The sequence below is a fragment of the Mrakia frigida genome, assembly GCF_051309035.1.
Source record: "Mrakia frigida strain ATCC 22029 unplaced genomic scaffold BDY24scaffold_15, whole genome shotgun sequence".
Taxonomy (NCBI): Eukaryota; Fungi; Basidiomycota; class Tremellomycetes; order Cystofilobasidiales; family Mrakiaceae; genus Mrakia; species Mrakia frigida.
Window position 1 is genome coordinate 517,395 of NW_027481266.1, and position 19,116 is coordinate 536,510.

At 54.3% G+C, this 19,116-nt stretch overlaps 6 protein-coding genes across 6 annotated transcripts; 2 read left to right on the forward strand and 4 right to left on the reverse strand.

The window, feature by feature from the left end:
• Window positions 1-996: 996 nt before the first annotated feature.
• BDY24DRAFT_351422 (sugar porter family MFS transporter) lies at window positions 997-3,797 on the reverse strand. The gene is made up of 11 exons (XM_076637715.1): window positions 3,758-3,797; window positions 3,518-3,688; window positions 3,338-3,426; window positions 2,964-3,248; window positions 2,846-2,887; window positions 2,767-2,781; window positions 2,331-2,695; window positions 1,872-2,245; window positions 1,687-1,746; window positions 1,461-1,617; window positions 997-1,306 (listed from the first exon to the last, which is right to left on the reverse strand). Exons 1-11 carry the CDS (start codon window positions 3,769-3,771, stop codon window positions 1,199-1,201), a joined length of 1,680 nt encoding a protein of 559 aa, XP_076496775.1. The 5' UTR covers window positions 3,772-3,797; the 3' UTR covers window positions 997-1,198.
• Window positions 3,798-4,822: 1,025 nt separating this feature from the next.
• On the reverse strand, window positions 4,823-5,479 carry BDY24DRAFT_389044 (uncharacterized protein). The gene has a single exon (XM_076640477.1). The coding sequence runs from the start codon at window positions 5,364-5,366 to the stop codon at window positions 4,833-4,835; it is 534 nt and encodes a 177-aa protein (XP_076496776.1). The 5' UTR covers window positions 5,367-5,479; the 3' UTR covers window positions 4,823-4,832.
• Window positions 5,480-6,382: 903 nt separating this feature from the next.
• Window positions 6,383-9,945, reverse strand: FRS1 (phenylalanine--tRNA ligase subunit beta). The gene is made up of 12 exons (XM_076640478.1): window positions 9,783-9,945; window positions 9,603-9,658; window positions 9,440-9,493; window positions 9,167-9,195; window positions 8,756-9,064; window positions 8,523-8,613; window positions 8,321-8,435; window positions 8,176-8,242; window positions 8,041-8,100; window positions 7,531-7,942; window positions 6,928-7,309; window positions 6,383-6,800 (listed from the first exon to the last, which is right to left on the reverse strand). Exons 1-12 carry the CDS (start codon window positions 9,838-9,840, stop codon window positions 6,508-6,510), a joined length of 1,926 nt encoding a protein of 641 aa, XP_076496777.1. The 5' UTR covers window positions 9,841-9,945; the 3' UTR covers window positions 6,383-6,507.
• A 1,646-nt stretch (window positions 9,946-11,591) lies between these two features.
• On the forward strand, window positions 11,592-12,295 carry BDY24DRAFT_434797 (uncharacterized protein; the record flags this gene model as incomplete). The annotated part of the gene is made up of 4 exons (XM_076644159.1): window positions 11,592-11,777; window positions 11,850-11,930; window positions 11,995-12,044; window positions 12,121-12,295. Coding segments are annotated over exons 1-4 (459 nt in total), but the record flags the coding sequence as incomplete, so codon positions are not given.
• Window positions 12,296-13,175: 880 nt separating this feature from the next.
• BDY24DRAFT_340344 (UV-endonuclease UvdE-domain-containing protein) lies at window positions 13,176-15,165 on the reverse strand (the record flags this gene model as incomplete). The annotated part of the gene is made up of 10 exons (XM_076637397.1): window positions 13,176-13,258; window positions 13,352-13,395; window positions 13,534-13,683; window positions 13,768-13,853; window positions 13,925-14,032; window positions 14,119-14,130; window positions 14,217-14,325; window positions 14,416-14,549; window positions 14,637-14,840; window positions 14,923-15,165. Coding segments are annotated over 10 exons (1,173 nt in total), but the record flags the coding sequence as incomplete, so codon positions are not given.
• Window positions 15,166-16,513: 1,348 nt separating this feature from the next.
• On the forward strand, window positions 16,514-18,712 carry BDY24DRAFT_389055 (uncharacterized protein). The gene is made up of 4 exons (XM_076640479.1): window positions 16,514-16,669; window positions 16,762-17,112; window positions 17,265-17,376; window positions 17,479-18,712. The coding sequence occupies exons 1-4, from the start codon at window positions 16,559-16,561 to the stop codon at window positions 18,630-18,632; spliced, it is 1,728 nt and encodes a 575-aa protein (XP_076496780.1). The 5' UTR covers window positions 16,514-16,558; the 3' UTR covers window positions 18,633-18,712.
• The last annotated feature ends 404 nt before the right edge of the window (window positions 18,713-19,116 follow it).

Genomic DNA, 19,116 nt, shown 5'->3' on the forward strand with positions numbered 1-19,116 from the left:
CAGCAGCTCAAAAGCGTCCCAACTTACCTCTTAAACGAAGATGTATGCGCCGAGTTGAACGATCGAACGAGGTTGGTGGGTTCTAAAGGGTGAAAGATCCTGGAGTTCACAACGACGAACGAGGTGGGAGAGAGAGAGAGAGGGAAGTCAGTATCGGAGTTTCGATTCTCGTTCAACTTGACGAGAAAAGGAGGAGAAGGGCGAAGGGCGAGGACGGAGGGGAAGGCGAAGGGCGAAGGGTGGAGAAGCTGAGATCTCGCACACTCGCTCGCACACGAAAGAGCTCGTAGACTCGATTACAAAGAGGGTATAGCAGAGACGTAGGCAAGAGGGGAGGAAGCTTACCTGAAAGAAAGAGAAAAGCGGAGTTGGCGAACAAAGGGCGACAGCACACACACAACAGGAGAGAGGAGGGAGGGAAGGAAACGATGGTCAGCTTGCGAGATCTTCTCTTCTCTTGGACGGGCTGGCAGGAACGAAGGAGGAGGGGAAAACAAAACTCACCTCTATTAAGAAGTTCTCTTTGAACTTGAACAAGAAGAAGAAAGGGGCGGAGAGAAAAGAAAGAGGGAAGACCAGGTCGTCGTTGAGGTCAAACAAGTCAAGTCGAGGAGGAGAGGGAGGAACAGCGGATTCGAGAATACCGTGGGCCGGACGAAATTAAAGGGAAGCTTTTCTTTCCTCGCTGACGTTTTCCTCGAGTGAGCTTTCTTCAACTCTGAAGGAGCGGAGGAGCGAGAAAATCTGCGTGTGAGAAAGAGGAGCGAGGGTCACCTTCTCCCCGCCCCTGAAAAAGCACCCGTTGAGCCCAACGCCTCTTTCTCTTTTTGGCTCATCTTTTCGTTCCTGACGGATCTGTTTCTCACTCGCTGTCGAAGTCCACCAACGCCTCGTTATGGAGTCTTGAGGCTGAACTTTGAAGCGGGAGAGCCTCGCCGTTTTTTGAGAGAAAGAGGAAGACGCGCGTGCTTTCCCCTTTCCCCCACTCAGTCCGAACCCAAATCTTCCCTCCCTCTGGTTCCCTACCCTCCTCTTCATTCCTCAGATTCCTTCCAAACCCTAGCCTAGCCAACTGAGGCCAACTCAACTTTTCACTCGAAAACAGCCCGACTCCCCGTTCCCAAGACGCGTCGCCTCCCTTTCCTCTCTCCCTTTCTTCTTCCAAACCCATGCAGCCCATCTCATCCCAAACTCACTCTTAGTCCTCGTCCTCTACTTCCTCGTCGGGGAGATACCCCAACTCCCTCTCGACCCTCCTCCTCCGCTCCCTGTCCTCCCACCCCGTGCGCGTCGAGTCGTTGAAGACCTGTTCGAACGACCAAACGCCAAAGTCGAGTCAGCCTTCGTTCTGTCTCTCCCTGCCGAAAACATCCTACCATTCCGTCCGAATAGCTTCCGAAGTCTCCAAATCTCTCGAACCAAACCGAAACGAACGAAAAGGCGAGGTCGCCGCTGCTCACCTCGTCCATCTCCTCCAACCCCACGCCCTTCGTCTCGGGAACCAAGAACACCGCGAACCCAACCGCCCCAAGGCACGAAAGGGAGAAGAAGGAGTAAGTGAGAAACGGGGAGTAGGCGAGGAGGGGAGGGGTGAGGAGACCGATGAGGAAGTTGGTGCTGCGACTCGAGGGAACGAGGGTCAGTTGGAGAGAGTGTGATGAAGATAAAGGAGGAAAGGGTACGAACATCCAGTTGGAGGCGGTTGAGAGAGCTACTCCTTTGGCTCGGACAGAGGAGGGGAAGATCCTGAGATGAAAATGAAAACGACGCGTCGAATCAAACGCTCGTCAGTTTCCTCCTTTCGCTGGCTCTCTCCTCCAACAAACGTCCGAAATCACGCGAAAGAAAGAAATAGAAGGTCGATTACTCACTCACTAGGCAGCACCCATCCCACAGGCCCAAAACTACTCCCATAAAACGCTGTGAACACCCAGATGCACCCCACTCCCAACCACCCTCCCACTTTCCCGCTCCCTCCTTTTTCTCCCCACCTCCCGTCCCACCTCTTCACCACCCCCGCCAGCACAGCATGCGCCACTGTCATCCCCACCGCACCCGTGATGAGCAAAGGTCGTCTTCCGAGGGAATCGATGCAGAGGATGGCAGGGAAGGTCGCGACGAGTTGGATGAGGTTGATGAGGCCTGAGGTGAGGAGGGTGGAGGTTTGGAGGGGCAAGCCGAGGGTAAGAAGGATGGAAGGACCGTAGTAGAGGAGGGCGTTGATTCCGGAGAGTTGTTGGAAGAACTGGTGGTGGGAGGAGAACGGAGACGCGTCGGGTTTGGGTTCGATTCTTTTGGAGAGAGCGATAAGAGAAGATAAGACGACTCACCATAACTCCAACCCCGACTAAAGTCCTCCTTCTAATCCCCTTGCTCAACAAGCTCGCCCAATCGCTCAACTCGCTCTTCAGCCCGACTCCCCATTCGCCTTCTTTCCCTTTGCCTCGCTCCCTCCGTACTTCCTCGACGCACTTCGCTTCGACGAGGATTTCCCTCCATTCTTCTTGGACGTCGTAGTCGTTGATATCCCTCATGCGGAGGGAAGCGAGGGTTTCGAGACCTGGGTGGATCGAGGAGGAGGAGTGAGGTTGAGGTTGGGAGGCGAGCCAGCGAGGGGAGAAGGGGAAGAGGGTGAGGAGAGCGAGGGTGAGGATTATGGAAGGGATGGTTTGGAGAAGGAGGGGGAGTCGCCAAGCTGTTTAAAGACGGGGAAGAAAGGAGGAGGAGTGAGTAAATGAACGACGCGTCGAAAAGGAGGAGACGCACAGATCGAGCCGTTTACTGCGAGAAGAACGAAATGAGAAGTCAGCTTGGTTCTCCAGAACGAGATCGATGGGTAACGCACAGTTTCTAGTGGCGAACCCGATCCAGAATCCCAGCACGACGCCTGTTTCTCTCCCCAAACGAACCGAACGAAGGTCAGCTTCGATCCTCCCCCGCTCCTCCCCCGTTCTGCTACTCACCAAAAACAATCGACAACTGCTCCAAAGCCAGCACCGTTCCTCTCACTCCCACCTCACTTATCTCCCCCAGATACAGCGGACTCAGCATGCTCATCCCTCCGATTCCAATCCCTCCCACCGCTCGTCCAACCATCAGCCCTTCGACAGAACTCGAGAAGGTCTGGATGAGCGATCCGAGAAGGAAGATTTGACAGGCTGCTAGGAGGGTATGTTTCCGAGAGTAGATGTCTGCAAGAGGTGATGAGGCGAGAGATCCAAAGAGGGAACCGAGGGTGAGGATGGCGGCTGGAAAGGAGGGGAGGAGGGAGGGAAGGGACGAGGTGAGCTCGAGTCGACAACGACGATGATGAAGAGGGAGGAAGAGAGCGACGAACTGAGAATCCCAGTCTGTTGAGGAGTCAGATGGAAGGTTGAAGTGAAAGAAGACATGACTAGCACGTTGGCTACTACTCCTTGGTCGTACCTGAGAACAGAAACGAGAGGAAAGAAGGAACGGGACGAGCTCATCAGCATCGCTTCCTCCTCTTCCCTTCGAAGCACTCCTCTAAACTCACCCAAAGCAGAGCCCACCGAGAGAAGCGAATCCCGATATCATCAAGGTCTGTCTGGAGTGAATCAATCCTCTCCATCCTGAAGGTTTGGGTTGAGAAGGAGGTTTGAGAGCATCGGAGGAGGGCGAGGGAGGAGGAGGGAGGGAGGATGAGTCCTCGGAGGTTCGAAGAGGTCTTGGAGCGAGAGAGGGAAGTTATAGTCAACGGAGAGTTGCTTGATAGAAGAGCTGAGAAGCAACTTACTGATATTCAGCCATCTAAAACTGAGATAGATCGGAGAGAGTCGTGGTATGAGGAGAGAAGCATGAGGAGGAGGGAAGCGAAAGGTGAGCTCGAAACCTCCTCCTTTCTTCCCCTCAAGACGAATGTCCTCCCTCCGTCTGTTTCTCTGAAATCAAGAAATTTGACGCATATGTGGAACCATTGAGTCTGTTCGCCATCTCGGTACCAATCTTCAACATCAAGCAAGATCTTCACTCCCGTCGTCCTCGTTCTCGTTGCGAACGCGCTCCTCCGTTGCTCGAAGCGTTCGTCGTTCTCGATACCTGCTCTGATGGGTAACGAGTGAAACCAGCAAGAATACAGGCCAGTTTGGAAAGAGTTAGAAGGAGCTGGCCTCGAAGGGAGGTGAGAGAGGCGTAATTAGTCTCGACTGAGTTCGTTCGGTGGGATCTCTCGCTTCAAACAATGATACAATCTTTTTGAGTTACATTTCGAAGCTACTAGAGAGCTCATAAGCTCGGAGAAATTGGTCTTGCGCTTTCCTCTTCCCCTTGAGCTCGTTGACATCGAGACGCGTTGTAAATTTGATCTCCTGGTTCTCCTCTCCGCTTCGCAGAAGCATGCGTACTCACACTACCCCTGTCACGTGCCGTAGATACACAAGGCTATGTATCGTATTATATGCAGTGTGAGGTGTCGCCTTCCCCTCCTTTACCTGCCGTACAGAACTGCCGCGACGCGTTGTTTTTACTGGGTCATCAAAACCGACCCGCCAGGCCTTGATATCGGCCTTGATTCCCATCTTCGTTTTTTTCCTCTGCGAGTACATTTCTGAGAGCCTCGCCTAGGCAAGGAATCTCTTTCCGCTTCCTCGTTGCTCGAGAAGGACAAGGAGGAACGCGTCTCACGCCCTCGCCGCCTTTCTCCTGCGGCTGTCCTTACACTCACAGTCTGGGTCAAAGACGCACCGTAGATAGCGTAGTCAGAGATGATCGATCTGCTTTTACTTTCCAGAAGGCTCCCCAAAGAAGACGTCAACCACCAATCTTTTTGGTTCTAACTGTCGCGTTTCGCTGCTCAGATATTGTACAGGTCATCAATATCGTCTAACGAAACAGATCTCTAGGTGTAACAGAAGAAGAAAAGCAATGGGTACTCTATCGCCTTCCCCTCCAAACTCTCTCTCCAGCAGTCGTCTTCGTCCTAGCGACGACCTCCCTCGTTCCTCCCTCCAACCTTCGAATGACCGCCTGCCGTTGGATCGCCCAAGCTGAAAACAGGAAACGACTTCGTCAGTGGAATTTCGCACTTGAGTGAGAGCTAGTGAGGGACATAACTGACCTGGACTGATCGGGACGCCTCGTCGTCGAGCAGAAGAAGTCGTGCAAGAAGATTCGGTTGATGAACGAATCGCGGTGGTGGGACAGCCTACGGTGGAATTGTAGGGAGTCGGGGTGGTATAGTCTACCTCATTCGACACTCCGGTGGAAGATGTTCCTCCTGTTGAAACCAGAGAACCGGTGTAAGAAACTCGAACGGGAATTTCGAAGGAAGGTCCCGGCGAAAAGGAAAACAAAGGACGAACCGAGCGTTTTGTAGTAGCAGGACGCCGAGGCCTCTCCGGTGGCATTGTTAGCTCTGTATAAATGAAGGACGGCGTCAGTCAGTTCAGCTTCGAATGTCCAGGGAAGAAGGAACTCACGAGCGCACGCATCTAAGAGATCCTCTCTGCAAGCCCGCCGCGTTGCCGGACGTGTATCCTGTCGTTGAGTCGCAGGACCAACTATAGATGAAGGCAAGGACTAGAGTCAGCTTCGGTATCCTAAAAAAGAAGAGAAGAAAGAAACTCACGTGTAGGAACAGGTGGTTACAGGAGTCGCAGAAGGATCTTGTCGAGCGACGACGACGTGTGTTCCGATGGAGGCAGCACTCGCTCCGGTCCAGGAGGAGATACAGAGTGCAACGATAGCGGTGTAGAAGACAGAGAGAGGGGTGAAAATCATCGTCCAAGAGTTGAAGGCGAAGAGGAAAGGGTGAAGGTTGAGCGAAAAGGAGGGGAGGGAGTGAAAAGTCATTCGACCTCCTCCTTGTTCTCTACTTTCCAAGTCAGTCATCGAGCATCAGCCTCTTCCGGCTTCTCCTCCCCGCTGGGGATCGTTGTTCGACCCTCAGCAATTTGAATCGAGAACCAAAGTTCCGACGTGAGGACAGGGAAGAACAAAGGGAAAGACGTGGCTGAACGAATTCGAGACCTGATCGATCTTTGTTTGATTCTCCGTCCCTTCATTGTCTTTCCTGTTTCTTCCGCTTTGGTCCTTTCCCTCTTCCTTCCAAGTGAGACTTCATGAGATCCATGCTCTTTCAAGGTTGGCTCTCGAAGAGGGAGGATCGCTCGACGCATTCAGCGAGATCAAGGTTCGAGCACGGAGCAACGCGTCTTTCTCTTTCTCGGATCTATTATCGCTCCGCGTGTTTCTGCTCTACGAGTCTGTGCTCCTGTGTGTAAATATCTCTCGGTCAAGTTCTTGTACGCTGCTGTTGAGCTGCGGCAAAGCTGTGAACCGGCTTTGGCGAGGCCGACGCGTCTTCTCTCGAAAGCCAGATCCCTCCGTGCAGCTCCCTTCCTCGATCCGTTCTACTCTCGGCATCGCTGCCTGCTACTCCAAGCGATCAGACCCATTGAGACAGACGGCTGGCTACAAAATCTATTGAAATCGACGCGACCTCCTCCTCCTCATCCTTCTCCCTTCGCATCTCTCCTCGAAACCCGTCTAAAGGAAAGGCTCCAAATCGAACTCCAAGCTCGAACAAGGGTACTCGATCTCAAACTTCTGCAAAACCTCGGGATGCAGGATTCCGAGGACTCCGATCTGAACGTCCCTCGAGCTTGACGATCCAGGGAGAGCCGACGAGAGGACCTCCTTGACGTTGTCGAACGCTGAGGGTTTGGGAGCGGTGGGATCGGCGGCGAGGTGGGCTTGAGGGATGTTGGAGGATGCGGCGGGAGTGGTAGGAGGAGGTCGGTAGAAGATGGAGGCGGCTCGATCAGGGAAGAAAGTGTCGTCTGGAGAGGAGAAAGGAGGGAGGGAACGAAGGTCAACGGTCCGAACGACTCGACGTGTTTCGAGCTTCACCAACCCATCGATCTCAACGAAGAGGTCGAGATAGAATCGAACCGGAAGAGGACGTACCGCTGGTCTCCTTGATGTAGTAACCCGTCGTCCCCTTGCTCTCCTCCCTCTCCAAGAACGGCACGCTCATGATCTGCATGATCCGATCCAGCAGTCCATGAACGACCTCGAACCCAGCAGTCTTGTTGCACCACACTGCGGAAACCTTCCTGATGTTCCTGCTCCTCCTCTCCTGACTCAGATCCTGGACGGCGACGTCGGAAACTTCGAAGATCCGAACGGGAAGAGCGAGGTTCTTGTTCTCTCGAACGGTTTTGAGGAGACCGGGGAGGAGGGAAGTTCGGACGACCTGGTACTCGACGGTTTTGGGGTTGGCGAGAGTAATGGCGAGGTTTCCAGGGTCGGGTCGGTTGAGGAAGGCGAAGTTCTCGTCGTGGGAGCACTGAGGGAGAGGGAGGGGGATTGGTGAAGGGAAGGTGGGAAAGGATGGGACGTTGGAAAAACGGGGAGTAGTTGAGAAGGAGTGGAGAGAGTAGGCAGGAGCGGTAAGGGGAAAGGGGAAAAGAGAGAGAACAACGTCGAAGGTCAGCAAATCGAAGACGCGTCTCCTTCGTTCTCGTTCCCTTCGGCTTTCCCCTCCTCTCACATCGACGACGAACTCACCAAGATGTAAGGCAGCACCTCCACCCACCCAGCCTGAGCACACTCCTTCCTGACCATATCTCCCAGCTTGTTGATCGGAAGAGGCTTCGCGATAGTGTTGGCCTTGGGGAAGGTGAACTTGAGGTTGTTGAATCCGTAGGCGACGGCGGCGTCCTCCATGATGTCGCACTCGTGCAGGATATCGGGTCGGGTAGCGGGAACGTCGACGATGATCTCGTCCTCGTTGACGGTCGAGACGGAGGAGTGAAGGGACATTCGAGTGAGGAGGGAGGAGATTTCGGAAGCGGAGAGGGAGGGAGCGAATCCAGTGCAGGAGTTGATGTAGGAAGGTCGGGCGGTGGTTCGTCGAGGGGAGACGTCGGGCGTAAGACGGGCGGTTCCATCGGGGAAGATGACGTTGACGGGCTCGATGCTGCAGGAGCGAAGAGAAAGGGAGGAAGGGGACGAAGGGAGGGTGAGCGTGAGCGGCCCAGGGGAGACGATGAGAAGATAGGAAAAGCTGGTACGAACGTGAAAGGAATCTCAGTGTACTCGGCGAACATCGTGGTCATGATGCAGGCGACGATATCCCTGGAAGAAGGGAAGGGTAAGGATTCGTTTCAGCACGTTCACGCGTCTCGAGATTAAAAGACGGTTTGAACTCACAACTTGGTCTGATCGGTAGCGGTCATATCGATGAAGATGTTCTTGGTCTGGAGGGTGATCTTGGAGTCTGTGAATGACCAAAATGGGAGAAGCAAAACGGTCAGTCGAGTCGAAAGCCGAGGATCCACGACGCGAAAGAACTGACGGTTGGAGTTGATGATCGGAGGCATGCTCAAAACTCGATCTTCCGAGTCGTAGATGACAGGGTAGACGGGAGAGTCTCGAATGAGAGGAAGGAACTTGGCGAGGTGTCGGTCGGTCTAAATGAAACAAAGGAAAAGGGAAGGAAGGAGGAAGAAGAGGTGAGCTCGAGCGGAAGCAAGAAAGTAAGACGAGAGCAGACGAACCTCGTAGAGATTCATGAGCTGCTCAGCATCATAGACGGTCTCCTTGTTGAGAGGGGCGAACTTGATGTCCTTGGGGGCCTTGGCCTCGTATCTACGAACCAGGGAAGAAAGGAAAGGAAGGTCAGCTCGAGCTCAACCTCCACTCGTCCTCCTTCCCGCCCTTCCTGCCTCCCCAAGCACTCCAGCCGGCCAGTTTCCACCCCATACGTTTCCATCAAGTATACCGCGCTCACCTGAAAGGTCCCTTGATGGTATCGAGATCGTGAGTTCCGATGGCGACAAACTTCCTTCCTCGACACAAGTTGGCGTGCAGCTTGTCCTGGAGGTCGATGAAGCTCTTGTAGCTCGCAGGAGTGAAAGGCTCCTTGAACCTGAGAACGGCTCCTGCGAAGAATGGTCTGATTTCGGCGACGGAGGCGGTGACTGAAACGGAGATGAGCTGGTCGGGAGAGGGGGTCGAAAGGGTGTAGGAGGGAGGGAGCTGGAGGTTGAGGAAGATTCGGAGAGCGAGGGCGAGTCCTTCGATGCAAAGAAGATCGTATCTGTATAAAAGTAGACGAGCCGAGAGGTCAGAAGACGATCAAAGTGAGCTTAGAAGAGCTCGAGAGGAGCAGAAGAGGGAGGGAACGGAAGGAGGGACGAACCTGTTGGCGGGGATCTCGATTTTGAGGACCTGGAAGTAAGGGAAAGGAAGCCAGGTCAGCTCGCGTCTAAGCTGTAGTACCGAAGAGATATACAGCGCTCCTCTTTCCCATGATGGAACGAGGTTCGCTGCAAAAGATGGCTCAGGAAGAGCTCTTTCCGAAGTTGGGCTGAGCTCGACCCTTCCTTCCTCCTTCTTTGTCGACGCCCCCTCTTCCCTCAAACCACAGATCCAGCTCGACCAAAGTCCTCTATGTAGAGAGCTGCGTACTCACGGGCTCATCGGTAGGAAGGCCAGCCTTCTTAGCAGCCTCGACCTCTTCGGTCGTCTGGTTTGTTCGCCCATCAAAGAAAAGGAAGGAAGGAGGAGGTCAGCTCGAAGTTCCCTTCCCTTCGTCTCGTCCCTTACTCTCCGCCATATTGTTTAGAACGACTTACATCCTCGTCCAACTCGATTCCGAAATCGAAGCAGAGCTGGTCGAACTCGACTTGAGCTGGAAAAGGGGGAGCAAAACGGAGGAGAGATGAAGCGAGAAGGTCAGCTCTGCTCTCTTTCCTTTTCTCTCCGCTCGCCTTCCTTCAAAGCTTCGAACGAGATCAAGATGATGTCAGACTCACTGTAGGTCCTCTCGAGTCTCCGGTAGAGATCAGCCTTGTCGACAGAGATGGTAGGCATGTTGAAGCGAGGGGAGGGAGGGATGAAGTTGGGAGGAAACGAGCGACGACGAGTCACGAAAAAGAAGACGGCTCTGGGAGAGAGAAGGCCGGCAGCGACTGGGGAAATGTACAACAGTAGAATCGTGAAAAGCGCTAGAATACGCGCTGAAAGTCATGCTGGTCTCCTCAGTGCTGTCCTGAGGTAGTTTCATTGCGAAGGACCGCCATAGCAACCGAGCGAGCTCACCTCCTCTTCCCCCTCCCTCTTCTCTCCTTCTTGTTCCCGACTCCGACCATAGACAAACTGCCTCCATTTTTCCTCTTGAATGAACTCGCGGTGCTGTAGACCTCTCTCGCTAGCCAAAATCGATATCGAGGCTGCATTCACTCGTCGCTCCAGCGGTTTCCGCTTGCTCCTCGCTCTTCCTCGAGCGGCGATCGCTCTTGCTTTCCCTTGGGTACGAGGCACTTTCAGCACTACCACTGCACTCAGTCTAATCAACTAGTAAGCTCTTCGATTCTCTTCAATCGGCATCGCTGTACCAGGAGCTCGAGGCGAGACAGTAGCGAACATCCGACCGCGTCGCCTGAGCGCCTCACTTCCTTCGACTCGTTTCAGCCGCTTCAGGCCTGTTGTAGCGTGGAGCTTTCCGTAAATCCGGGATGAGGATTATATCACGTCTTCAGCTCCTCCAGCTTCTTCTGCTCTCGGGGTTTTCGCTTGTGTGCAGGTGGACGCCCTCCGCGTTCGTTCTCCTCGCCCCGTCAACCCTTTCTTCTGGTTTATCTTTCCAGGACAAAAGGGCTTTGCATAGATCAAGGTCTCCTACTGCTCCCACAAGAGCTCACAATCTATTCCTTGACTCTGTTCTCTGCCCTGATCGTCGAAGTCTTGCTCTCTTTCCGTCCGCTTCGCTCTGCCTTCCTTTTTAGATCTCTCAAACGCTCAACATCAGCGAGTTTTTTTTGACCCCTGGTAAAACAATCCCACATCTCGACGCGTCGACGTCCTTATGCTACACTTCGCCAATCCCACTTTGTTTCCTGATCCTCTCGACGCGCCGCCCCATCACTCTCGCTCTTCCAACTCTCGCCCAGACGTAAGCTCTGAGCTCTGTTCCGCTACTGAAATCCGAGGAACATGTAATAATCTCTAGCGAATTGCCTCGGTGGGAAGGCGGGAGGAAGAGTGAGGGCACTGGGAGGGCACGCGTCGCTCTCGTCGAAATCAGTTCCGCTTAGTCCGTTTTCTAAGCCCTAGAGCGTAAGAGAGGTCGCTGTTCGAACCTCGAGGCGTGGAAGCTCGTGGAAGAGGTGAGACAGAGAAGATCTGCCTGACTGACTTGGATCCGGAGAGAGGGACGCGTCGACGTCGGATCTCGTTCGAGAGATTCAGCGCTGCTTTCCCTCTTCGGGGAGGGAGCACGAACCTTCAGCAAGCACGGATCGTCTCTTATCGTCTCATTCAGAGGAGACACGAAAAGGAAGAAGCCCAAAGCGGAACGACCAGGAAGGAAAATGAAAGGGAAGAAGGAGGAAACAACGGTCGATCCAAAACAGTTCCAGCTTTGTTCAGCCACCGTTTCCCTTTGTTCGCCCTTTTCATCTGGATTTCGTTTCAAAGTAGCGGAGGCGAACAACGATTACCAGGGGAAACAACACTTTGAAAGGGTCGATGACTGATTCTAGAACTGTCAGAGAGGAGAACAAGGAGGACGTCGACTTACTGTCCCTCCCTCTCTTTCCCTTTCAGCCCTCCAACCACCACCTCCTCTTCCCTTTCTTATCCAAGTCTTGAAAGATGCTCTTCTCGCCTCTCTCCGTCTTCTCCACCGCGGTCGCTGCACTTCTTGTCTCCTCCTGGACTGGGGCGAGCGCCTCTTTTGTCGGAACCCACGTCGTCGTCGCTCGACAAGACCCTTCGGCTGCTGCAGCTGTGACCACCTGTGCTTACAAGTAAGTTCCAAGCTCGCTCTCCCTTAGAGTTGACTGAGCTGACTATGCAGTTTCGATTCTTGATTCGTTCAGGTGGACCTGCGACGCGACCCTAGGTTACTCCACTGGAACCTCAGCAGGGCCGGCGAGATACTCGCTCAGATGTATACGCCCGTGAGTTTCTTTCACTATGAACCTTCGAGGCTAATTATTGAAACCTTTTCTCTCTTTGTTGTAGAGCCAGCAACGCCACTGGACCAAGCTCAAGCTGCTGGTATTCGATGCATGGTTTGTCTGGTCCTCTCCTTTGATGCCCGCACCAGAAACAAATCACAGTATGCTCATCGTTTTTTTCTCCCGACAGGAGGTAACTCTACCACCGGAGTCGCCAACCCGGTCGATTATACCATCGCTTCTCCCTACAATTCCACCGTCCCCTGCCCGTTGTACACGATCCGCTCGTCCACCGAAGATTCCTGCTCGACGGTTTCTGCTCGACGGAGAGGCGTTGCCACGAGCCCAGGTCAGTTCTTTCTTCTCGTCTTGCATTTATGAATCATCTTTCACTGACGCCGTTCTTCTTCTTTGTATAGGGTGGGCGAGGAAGAGACAGGCGGTGGTTCGAAAGTCGGAGGGGGGAAAAGAAGTCGTCGCCGCGTCTAAGATGACGGTCGGTGAGAGGCACTGGACGAGGAGAAAGTAGACTTAGCACCTTCGACCCCTTCTTGGCTTCTACTTAGAGCGTAATTAATAGAGCATCTTGATGATTCGTTGATCTATCCGAAGAGTTCGAATGAAGCGACGTGTCAACAACTTCTCATCGCTTAGCTCGAGCGGGGAGCACTCAGGAAGAGGCCCAGCCGGAAGAAAGAAAGCTGGTAAAAACTGAATTGAAGCTTCGTATAAACCTAATCAGAGTCCCTCCTCCAGTACTCCGATCCTCTCCTCCAACTCTGAAAGATCCGACGCGTCGTCCGCCCACATCCCGTTTCCCTCCAGCTTCCTCTCCGTCTCCTTCTGAACCTCCTCCATATCCACCTCCGGCTGTAGAAGATCAAGAACCTCCTCCTCCTTCGCAACAGCAGCCGCTACCGTCGCTACCTTCCTCTTCTTCTTCGCCGGCGTTGTCGTGGTCGTCGACGAGGACGCGACGGCTCCCTCCTCCTCCTCCTTCTCGACCTTCACGGGACTCTTCCTCTTCTTCTTCTCCGGACTCTCCGATGCAGCTCCAGCCTTCGCCAGCTCCCTCTCCTCCCTCCTCTTCCCAGCAGCAACCTTCGCCTCAGCCTTCTCGATCTTCGCCCTTGCCATCGGTGTTTGAGGCTTGGGTTTCGAAGGAGAAGCAGTAGGGTTTCCATCGGAGTCGACGAGAGCGGCTCCGTCGTCCTCTCCTTCCATGGCTGCTTCGGGAGGAGTTGGGGGTTTGGGTGGAAGGTAGGAGGTGTTGAGGATGGGGAAGAGAGAGTAGACGTTGTAGAGGTGAAGGACGGCTTGTTCTTTGTCTAAATCGATGGAGAACGAAGGGGAAAGAGGAGTCGGGTCAGCGATCGGAGAAGGAGCTCGTAGCAACAGTGAGAAAAGAACAGTAAACAAACCTTTGGCCTCAATCATCAAGTCGACGTCGTCGGGCAAACCCATCCTCCTGCCGAACTCAGTCACACCCTCCCATCCCTTCCCACCCTCCACCCAACCCTCCTCATTCCAGCCTTCCTTCTCCACCGCCTTCCCCTCCTTCTCCTTCAGGAGCTTCAAACTCTCCTCCAATCCAAGCGGCAACTCCTCGCACCGATCTGAGTGACCTCTTCGCTCGGGAAGAGTTCGAGCTCCAAGTCGAGCTTCGGACAGGTGCTGCTTGCATCGGATTCCTTTTCGAGACCAGGTAGCGAGGATATCGGGCATCATGAGGGCTGGTGGGAGAGGTGAAGGGCTGGATGAAAAAAAGGAGAGGAGAGGAAGGTGAGCTCGACGTCGAATCGGAACGCGACGAGTGTTTCGATCTGCTGGAACTCACTTGATCCAGTCGTGGTGATAGTCTAGAACGAGAGGAATATCCAGGAGTTGACAGATCGGTAGTAGTTCAGCCACGTTGTAGCATATCTGGGGAAGAGTGAGACCGAAGGAGGATCAGCTTTCGATTCGAACCTCGTCGAGAGGGAAAAGGAACGAACCTCGTCGTTCTCGAGGACTAGTCGAGCCTTGACGTGCTCCGGTACGAGCTTGACATAGTTCTCCTTGAATCGTTCGAGCGTAGCTTCCTTGTCGTCGTAGACTCCTCCCTGTTCGAATCGAAGAGAGTCAGGACGCGTCGGTCAGTTCTGTTCGTCCAAGAACGAAAGCGAGCTCAAGAACCGAAGAAACGGACCATGTGAATGACCTGTTCGGGAAGATGCGAGCTCAGTTAGCTTTGAGAAACCATGAAGGGGAGAGATCCCTCGAGGAAGGAAGAGGTGAAGAACGAACCATGATGCTGTCCTTCCCACAAGACATCGCGTCCATCATCTCGCAATGATAGACCAGCTCCTTGATCGCACTATCGATGACCTTCTGACGAGGCGAAGCGAGTTGGGTCCTATGGAAGCACATCGAGGAAGAATCCAGTCAATCCAAGTCTTCGACGAAAGGGAAAGAAAAAGCGACGACATGGAGAGATCAAACTCACCACTGTCCAGGATGAGCCGTGATCCTCATGCTGTACTTCTTGGCGATTCGACCAGCTTCGGCGAGGTTGGCCATAGCTTTTGGGAGAGTCGAGAGAGAGTAGCCGTGGACGGGATGGGAGGCGAAGGGGAACATCTGGGGGAAAGAAAGGGGAGACGCGTCGAACAGCATTCGGATCAGTCTCTTCGAAGCGACGAGGGGGAAAGCAGAAAGATCTCTCACCTCCGAGCTGAGTCTGAACAGGAAGATGTTGTTGTCTGCATTCCACTGCAAGATCTCGCAGAGATCCTTCGTGTTCTGCTCCGTCAGATCGTGAAGCTTCTGCTGACCCGTCTCCGATTCGAAGGTGGCGAGTCTCATCGTCCTGGAGGTGAAGACGCTGAGCTTGGCTGGTTTCCTACCTCGAAGAAGGGAGTTGAGGCATGCCTGAACCACAAGAGAGGAAAGATCGAGGACCGAGGATCAGTTGACGCGACTCGTTCTCCATCGACACGCTTGTTCGACTCACGTAACCCAATCGACCCTTGAAGCTCGTCTGCTTCTTCTCCACCTCAGGAACCTCGTACACCACCACCTCCTTCGGCTTCCTCCCACCCTTCTTCTTGACGATCTTCTCCCCGTCACTCCCAATCAACGGTTCTCCATCCTCTCCCAACTCGTACGAAGGCTCAGCCTTCTTCCTCGGTTTCGGGATCCTCTTGACAGGTTTCCCAGCGGCGTCGAGAAGAGGTTCTCCGGTAAGAGGATCCATTTCGTAGGGAGGGAGTTTGGCTCGAGGTTTCTTGGGTGGAGAGGCGGTAGCGGAGGAAGGAGAGGGAGCTGTTGCTGTCGAGGCGACGGAAGCGGGGGCTGAGGGAGGAGCGACTGCTGCTGCTTTTTTGGAGGGAGTTTTGGGTTTGGGTTTGGGATTGGAGGGTGGAGATGCTGATCCTTCGAGAGACGAGAGGTCTGAAACGTTCGATCCTTCTCCTTCGGATTCCTCTGCTGAAGAGAAAGACGGCTCGTCGTCTGAGTCGACCTCTCCTCCCTTCCTCCTCGTTCCAACGACTGAACCTCCTCCTTCGATGGGATCGGAGATGGCGTTCTTCTTGATGGAGAGTTTAGCTGCTGTGGAAGCTTGTCGACTTGGTCGAGGAGGCATGGCGAGTGTTCGAGAGTGGAAGGGAGGGAAGAGGAGGAGGGAAGGGAGAGTTGAGCTCGAGAGGTGGCGTGAAGTTTGAAGAGCTGGTACGACGGATCGGCGAGGTTGTACGATGTTAAAACTGCGTCGGAGCAGACGGGGGAGTAGCGAAGTCAAGATAGAGCTGTTGGTGAGGGTGTAGGAGGTCGTGGGCGTTTGGGATCAAGGGTGCTAAGAGGGAGGGCTGAAGGAGAAGAGGTGGGTTGAAAGCTAGCGTCGATCGAGTTCAGACTGGTGACGACGAAGGAGAGAAGGAAAAGAACAGGCTGTCAGTTCCGAGGAGCAGAATTTGTCGTCCACTTTGTGAGAGGGCACTAACCATTCAGCACTACAAGGTTCTCAAAGATCGCGGTGGGAGAGGACGCGTCGTGCTGCCAATTAACAGGACCAAGCCGCGACGCGGTCAGTTTCCACTTCGGACGAACCAGAGGAGCGGTGAAAAGCTCACATAGAAACAACTCGAGAACTGATAGAATATGCTGGGAAGAAACCCCTGGGTGCTGAAGGTAGGAGAGAAGAGAGCAGGAAGTTGTGCTCGACTCACTCCCTCCTTTCCTCAGCCAGCAGGCCGGTGCTGTCCGAAGATAACGACAGAGAGCTCAGCTTAGCAACCTCCTCGGACGAGCAGCTTCCTGTTTTCCGAAAAGAGCTGGGAGTCAGCACGAGCATGAGAAGAAGAGAGGCATCGCAAAAAAGGGAGGAGAGAAGGAAGAAGGGACTCGCCTCGACGTCGCTCAGCCTCATCCGTCTCCTTCCAGCGGACGGTGCTCCCTCGGATGACATTTTCGAACTAATAGGACGGCGGCAGATAAGCCTCCATAAGGCTCGGAGAGGGAGATCCCATGCTAGAAAAAAGAAGGAAAGGAGGTCGAAGCAGTTGGGCGTCAACTCGTTCGAAAGTCGAGCTCACTTCCTTTCCCTCCCAACTTTGACTCCGGTCGATTCTCCCCTTTTCCGTCCCAGGATGCCTTCGATCGTTCCACCCACCTATCGAGAGGTTACTCACTTCTACAACCCCGACTTGGACAGCGACGATGGATTGGCTTCGGATCAAGAGTGGGAGAGCGAGATCGAGGTGAGCTCGACGGTTCCTTCCTTCCTTCGCCTCCTTCACTTTCTCAAACATCCTTCTAGAAAGCTAACGACCTTTTCCTTCGTGTGGATCAGGAACAAATCATCACCATCTCCCTTAGCCGGAACATCGATACTTCCGTCTTGTCCACTTCTCCACGAGTGAGAACGACTCCTCTCCCCAAAGTCCCTCCTTCTTCGAACGGGAAACGCAGGAGGAAGAGAGTCGGATCTGATGGAGAAGAGGAGGAGAACGAGGATGACTACGAGACCGACCAGGAGGAGGAGGATGGGGATGGGAACGCTCGAGCTGGTCCTTCGAGGCAGAGGGAGGGAGGAGCAGGAGAGGAGGGAGAGGATCAACAGGAGGAGGATCAGGACCAACCGAACAGAGACGACGACGAAGACGAGGATAATCTGCCTCCAGCTCATACTTGCTCGATCATTGTGAGTACATACACTCCCATAGAATAGATGAGTCGAAGGAGCAGCTTCGCAGAGCTGGATGGGCTCGAAGGAATGAGCTCGAGAGAGGACGAAGGAAGGAAGGAAGCGTCGAAGCTCATCTCCTTCCCTCCTTCTTTCCCTTGCCTCCCTAGGGTCTCAACACTTCTACTCCTTATCTCAAAGTCAACAACCAAGTCTTCAAGGGGAAAGTCGTCGAACTCATCGGAAGCGAACTCCTCTGGGAGATGGGTCAACCGAGAGAAGGTCAGTCTTCTTCAGCTCAACTCTCGAGCGCGACCGTCTCCTCGTCCTCGCCTTCGGCTGACTCCTCCTTGCCTTCGAATTTATGCCTCTCCAACTCTACAGTCACCCCTCTCCCTCTCCTTCCATCTCTCCAAACTCTCCAGTTCACTCCCTTAACCTACCATCGACCCACCTCCCCATCCAACGGCCCTTCTTCCCAACCCACCGACCCCGCCTGGGAAGCCTCCGCTCCCGACGCACCTCGATCCAAACGTCAAACGGCAGCCAAAACCACCGTCTTCTCCTCGGACGACGATACTCCACCACCGCCCTCGGAGGTCTCAGTCTACTCGGACGGAGGAACTCGAACCATGACTCGACGCGTCCCGATCAAGAGGAGGAGAGCGAGAGGGAGACCCGTGGGGAGCAAGAACGCTCCTCATGTTCCGAAAGGACCTGGTAGTCGAGGAGGACCAGGGAGTAGAGGAGGGAGGGTTGGAGCGGAGAAAGCGCTTGCGCAGGGACATCTTCCTGGGAGGAGGAGAGGTCCTGGGAAACCGAAGGGAGAGGCTTTGGGACCTGCTGCTGCTGGTGCTGGACGAGGGAGAGGAAGGGGACGAGGGATAGGACGAGGAAGAGGGAGAGGGAGAGGTGGTGGTGGGTTTGGGAGGAGTGGGATGTCGGATTCGGACGGGGAGGACGACGACGAAGAAGAACGAGCTCGACGACAGGACGGTTGGAACTCGGAATCGAACGACGACTTCGACAACGACACCGACGATGGAGGAGGAGGACAAGATCAGGATTGGAGGACCGTCGCTGGTACACCCGTCGCTTCTACGTCTCGTCCTCAACCCAGAGCAGGTGGAGAACCAGGACCTTCCAACGCCGTCGCTTCAGGATCCGGAACTCAGGACAACGCAGGAGCTGGAGGACCGAGGAAGAGCTGGATTCGACCTTCTCGAACCGAGGATTCGGACGAGGAGCTGGACGACGACGACTTTGAGAGGAGGGAGAGGGATAAGGCGAGGATCAGGAAGAAGGAGGGGAAGGAGAAGAGGAGGGAGATTTTGGGGAGGGGAGCGAAGGGGAAGAAGAAGGCTGAGCTGGAGGACGTGGAGATGGAGGACGAGGAGGGACCTGCTGGAGGACCGAGTGGACCGTACGGAGATGGGTCGGGGGGTGGTTCGGGTGCTGGTGCTGGTGCTGGTGGTGGTGCTGGACCGAGTGATCTTGGTGCGAGTGGGCTGCAGGTGATGGATTGGAACAGTGATTGAGCGGGAGGAGAGAGGGACGCGAAGGGAGTTTGGGAGTTGCGCCGGTTTGGATACGATCTTTATGCCTTGTTCTTACTTCATATGGGCGGCAGGGAAAGTTGGCGAGGTAGAGGACTTGGGAAGCTCCTGATCAGTTCGTTCCATCTCCTCGTTCTTTGGCGGTTCGAACGAAGTGAAAGCTGACACGCGTCGCTGTCTTTTCGAAGGGGTCCTACTTTCTTCCTCTCCGAAACTACCAAGTATACTTCGCCAGCAGCTGCTTCTCTCTCAACTCTCTTCCTCTCTCGCAGCTTTAAACTCGACGAGGCCCTCGTTTCAACCGACGAGGACGCGTCGCAACTTCACCGTCAAGTTTCTTCTCTCTTTCGCTGTCCTTCCCCGTGAGTACGTCGCTTTCTTCTCTCTTTTTCTACAAGAGCGTGTTTTCGGTGCTAACGTTCCCCTCGAACTTTCCACGACAGAGAAGGAGGGGTAGACAGGTCGT

Excerpts from the sequence above, each read along its gene's own strand:
- BDY24DRAFT_389055 (XM_076640479.1), top strand. The coding sequence starts at position 16,559 with ATGCCTTCGATCGTTCCACCCACCTATCGAGAGGTTACTCACTTCTAC. Across the intron at positions 16,670-16,761 it reads AGTGGGAGAGCGAGATCGAG|GAACAAATCATCACCATCTC; the intron begins GTGAGCTCGACG and ends CGTGTGGATCAG. Across the intron at positions 17,377-17,478 it reads GATGGGTCAACCGAGAGAAG|TCACCCCTCTCCCTCTCCTT; the intron begins GTCAGTCTTCTT and ends CCAACTCTACAG.
- BDY24DRAFT_351422 (XM_076637715.1), bottom strand. Across the intron at positions 1,747-1,871 it reads GGATGGGTGCTGCCTAGTGA|GATCTTCCCCTCCTCTGTCC; the intron begins GTGAGTAATCGA and ends TTTTCATCTCAG. Across the intron at positions 1,618-1,686 it reads TCAACCGCCTCCAACTGGAT|CACCAACTTCCTCATCGGTC; the intron begins GTTCGTACCCTT and ends CTCGAGTCGCAG.
- BDY24DRAFT_389044 (XM_076640477.1), bottom strand. The coding sequence starts at position 5,366 with ATGCCACCGGAGAGGCCTCGGCGTCCTGCTACTACAAAACGCTCGGTT.
- FRS1 (XM_076640478.1), bottom strand. The coding sequence starts at position 9,840 with ATGCCTACCATCTCTGTCGACAAGGCTGATCTCTACCGGAGACTCGAG. Across the intron at positions 9,659-9,782 it reads GAGACTCGAGAGGACCTACA|CTCAAGTCGAGTTCGACCAG; the intron begins GTGAGTCTGACA and ends CCCCTTTTCCAG. Across the intron at positions 8,243-8,320 it reads TCCGATCATCAACTCCAACC|ACTCCAAGATCACCCTCCAG; the intron begins GTCAGTTCTTTC and ends GGTCATTCACAG.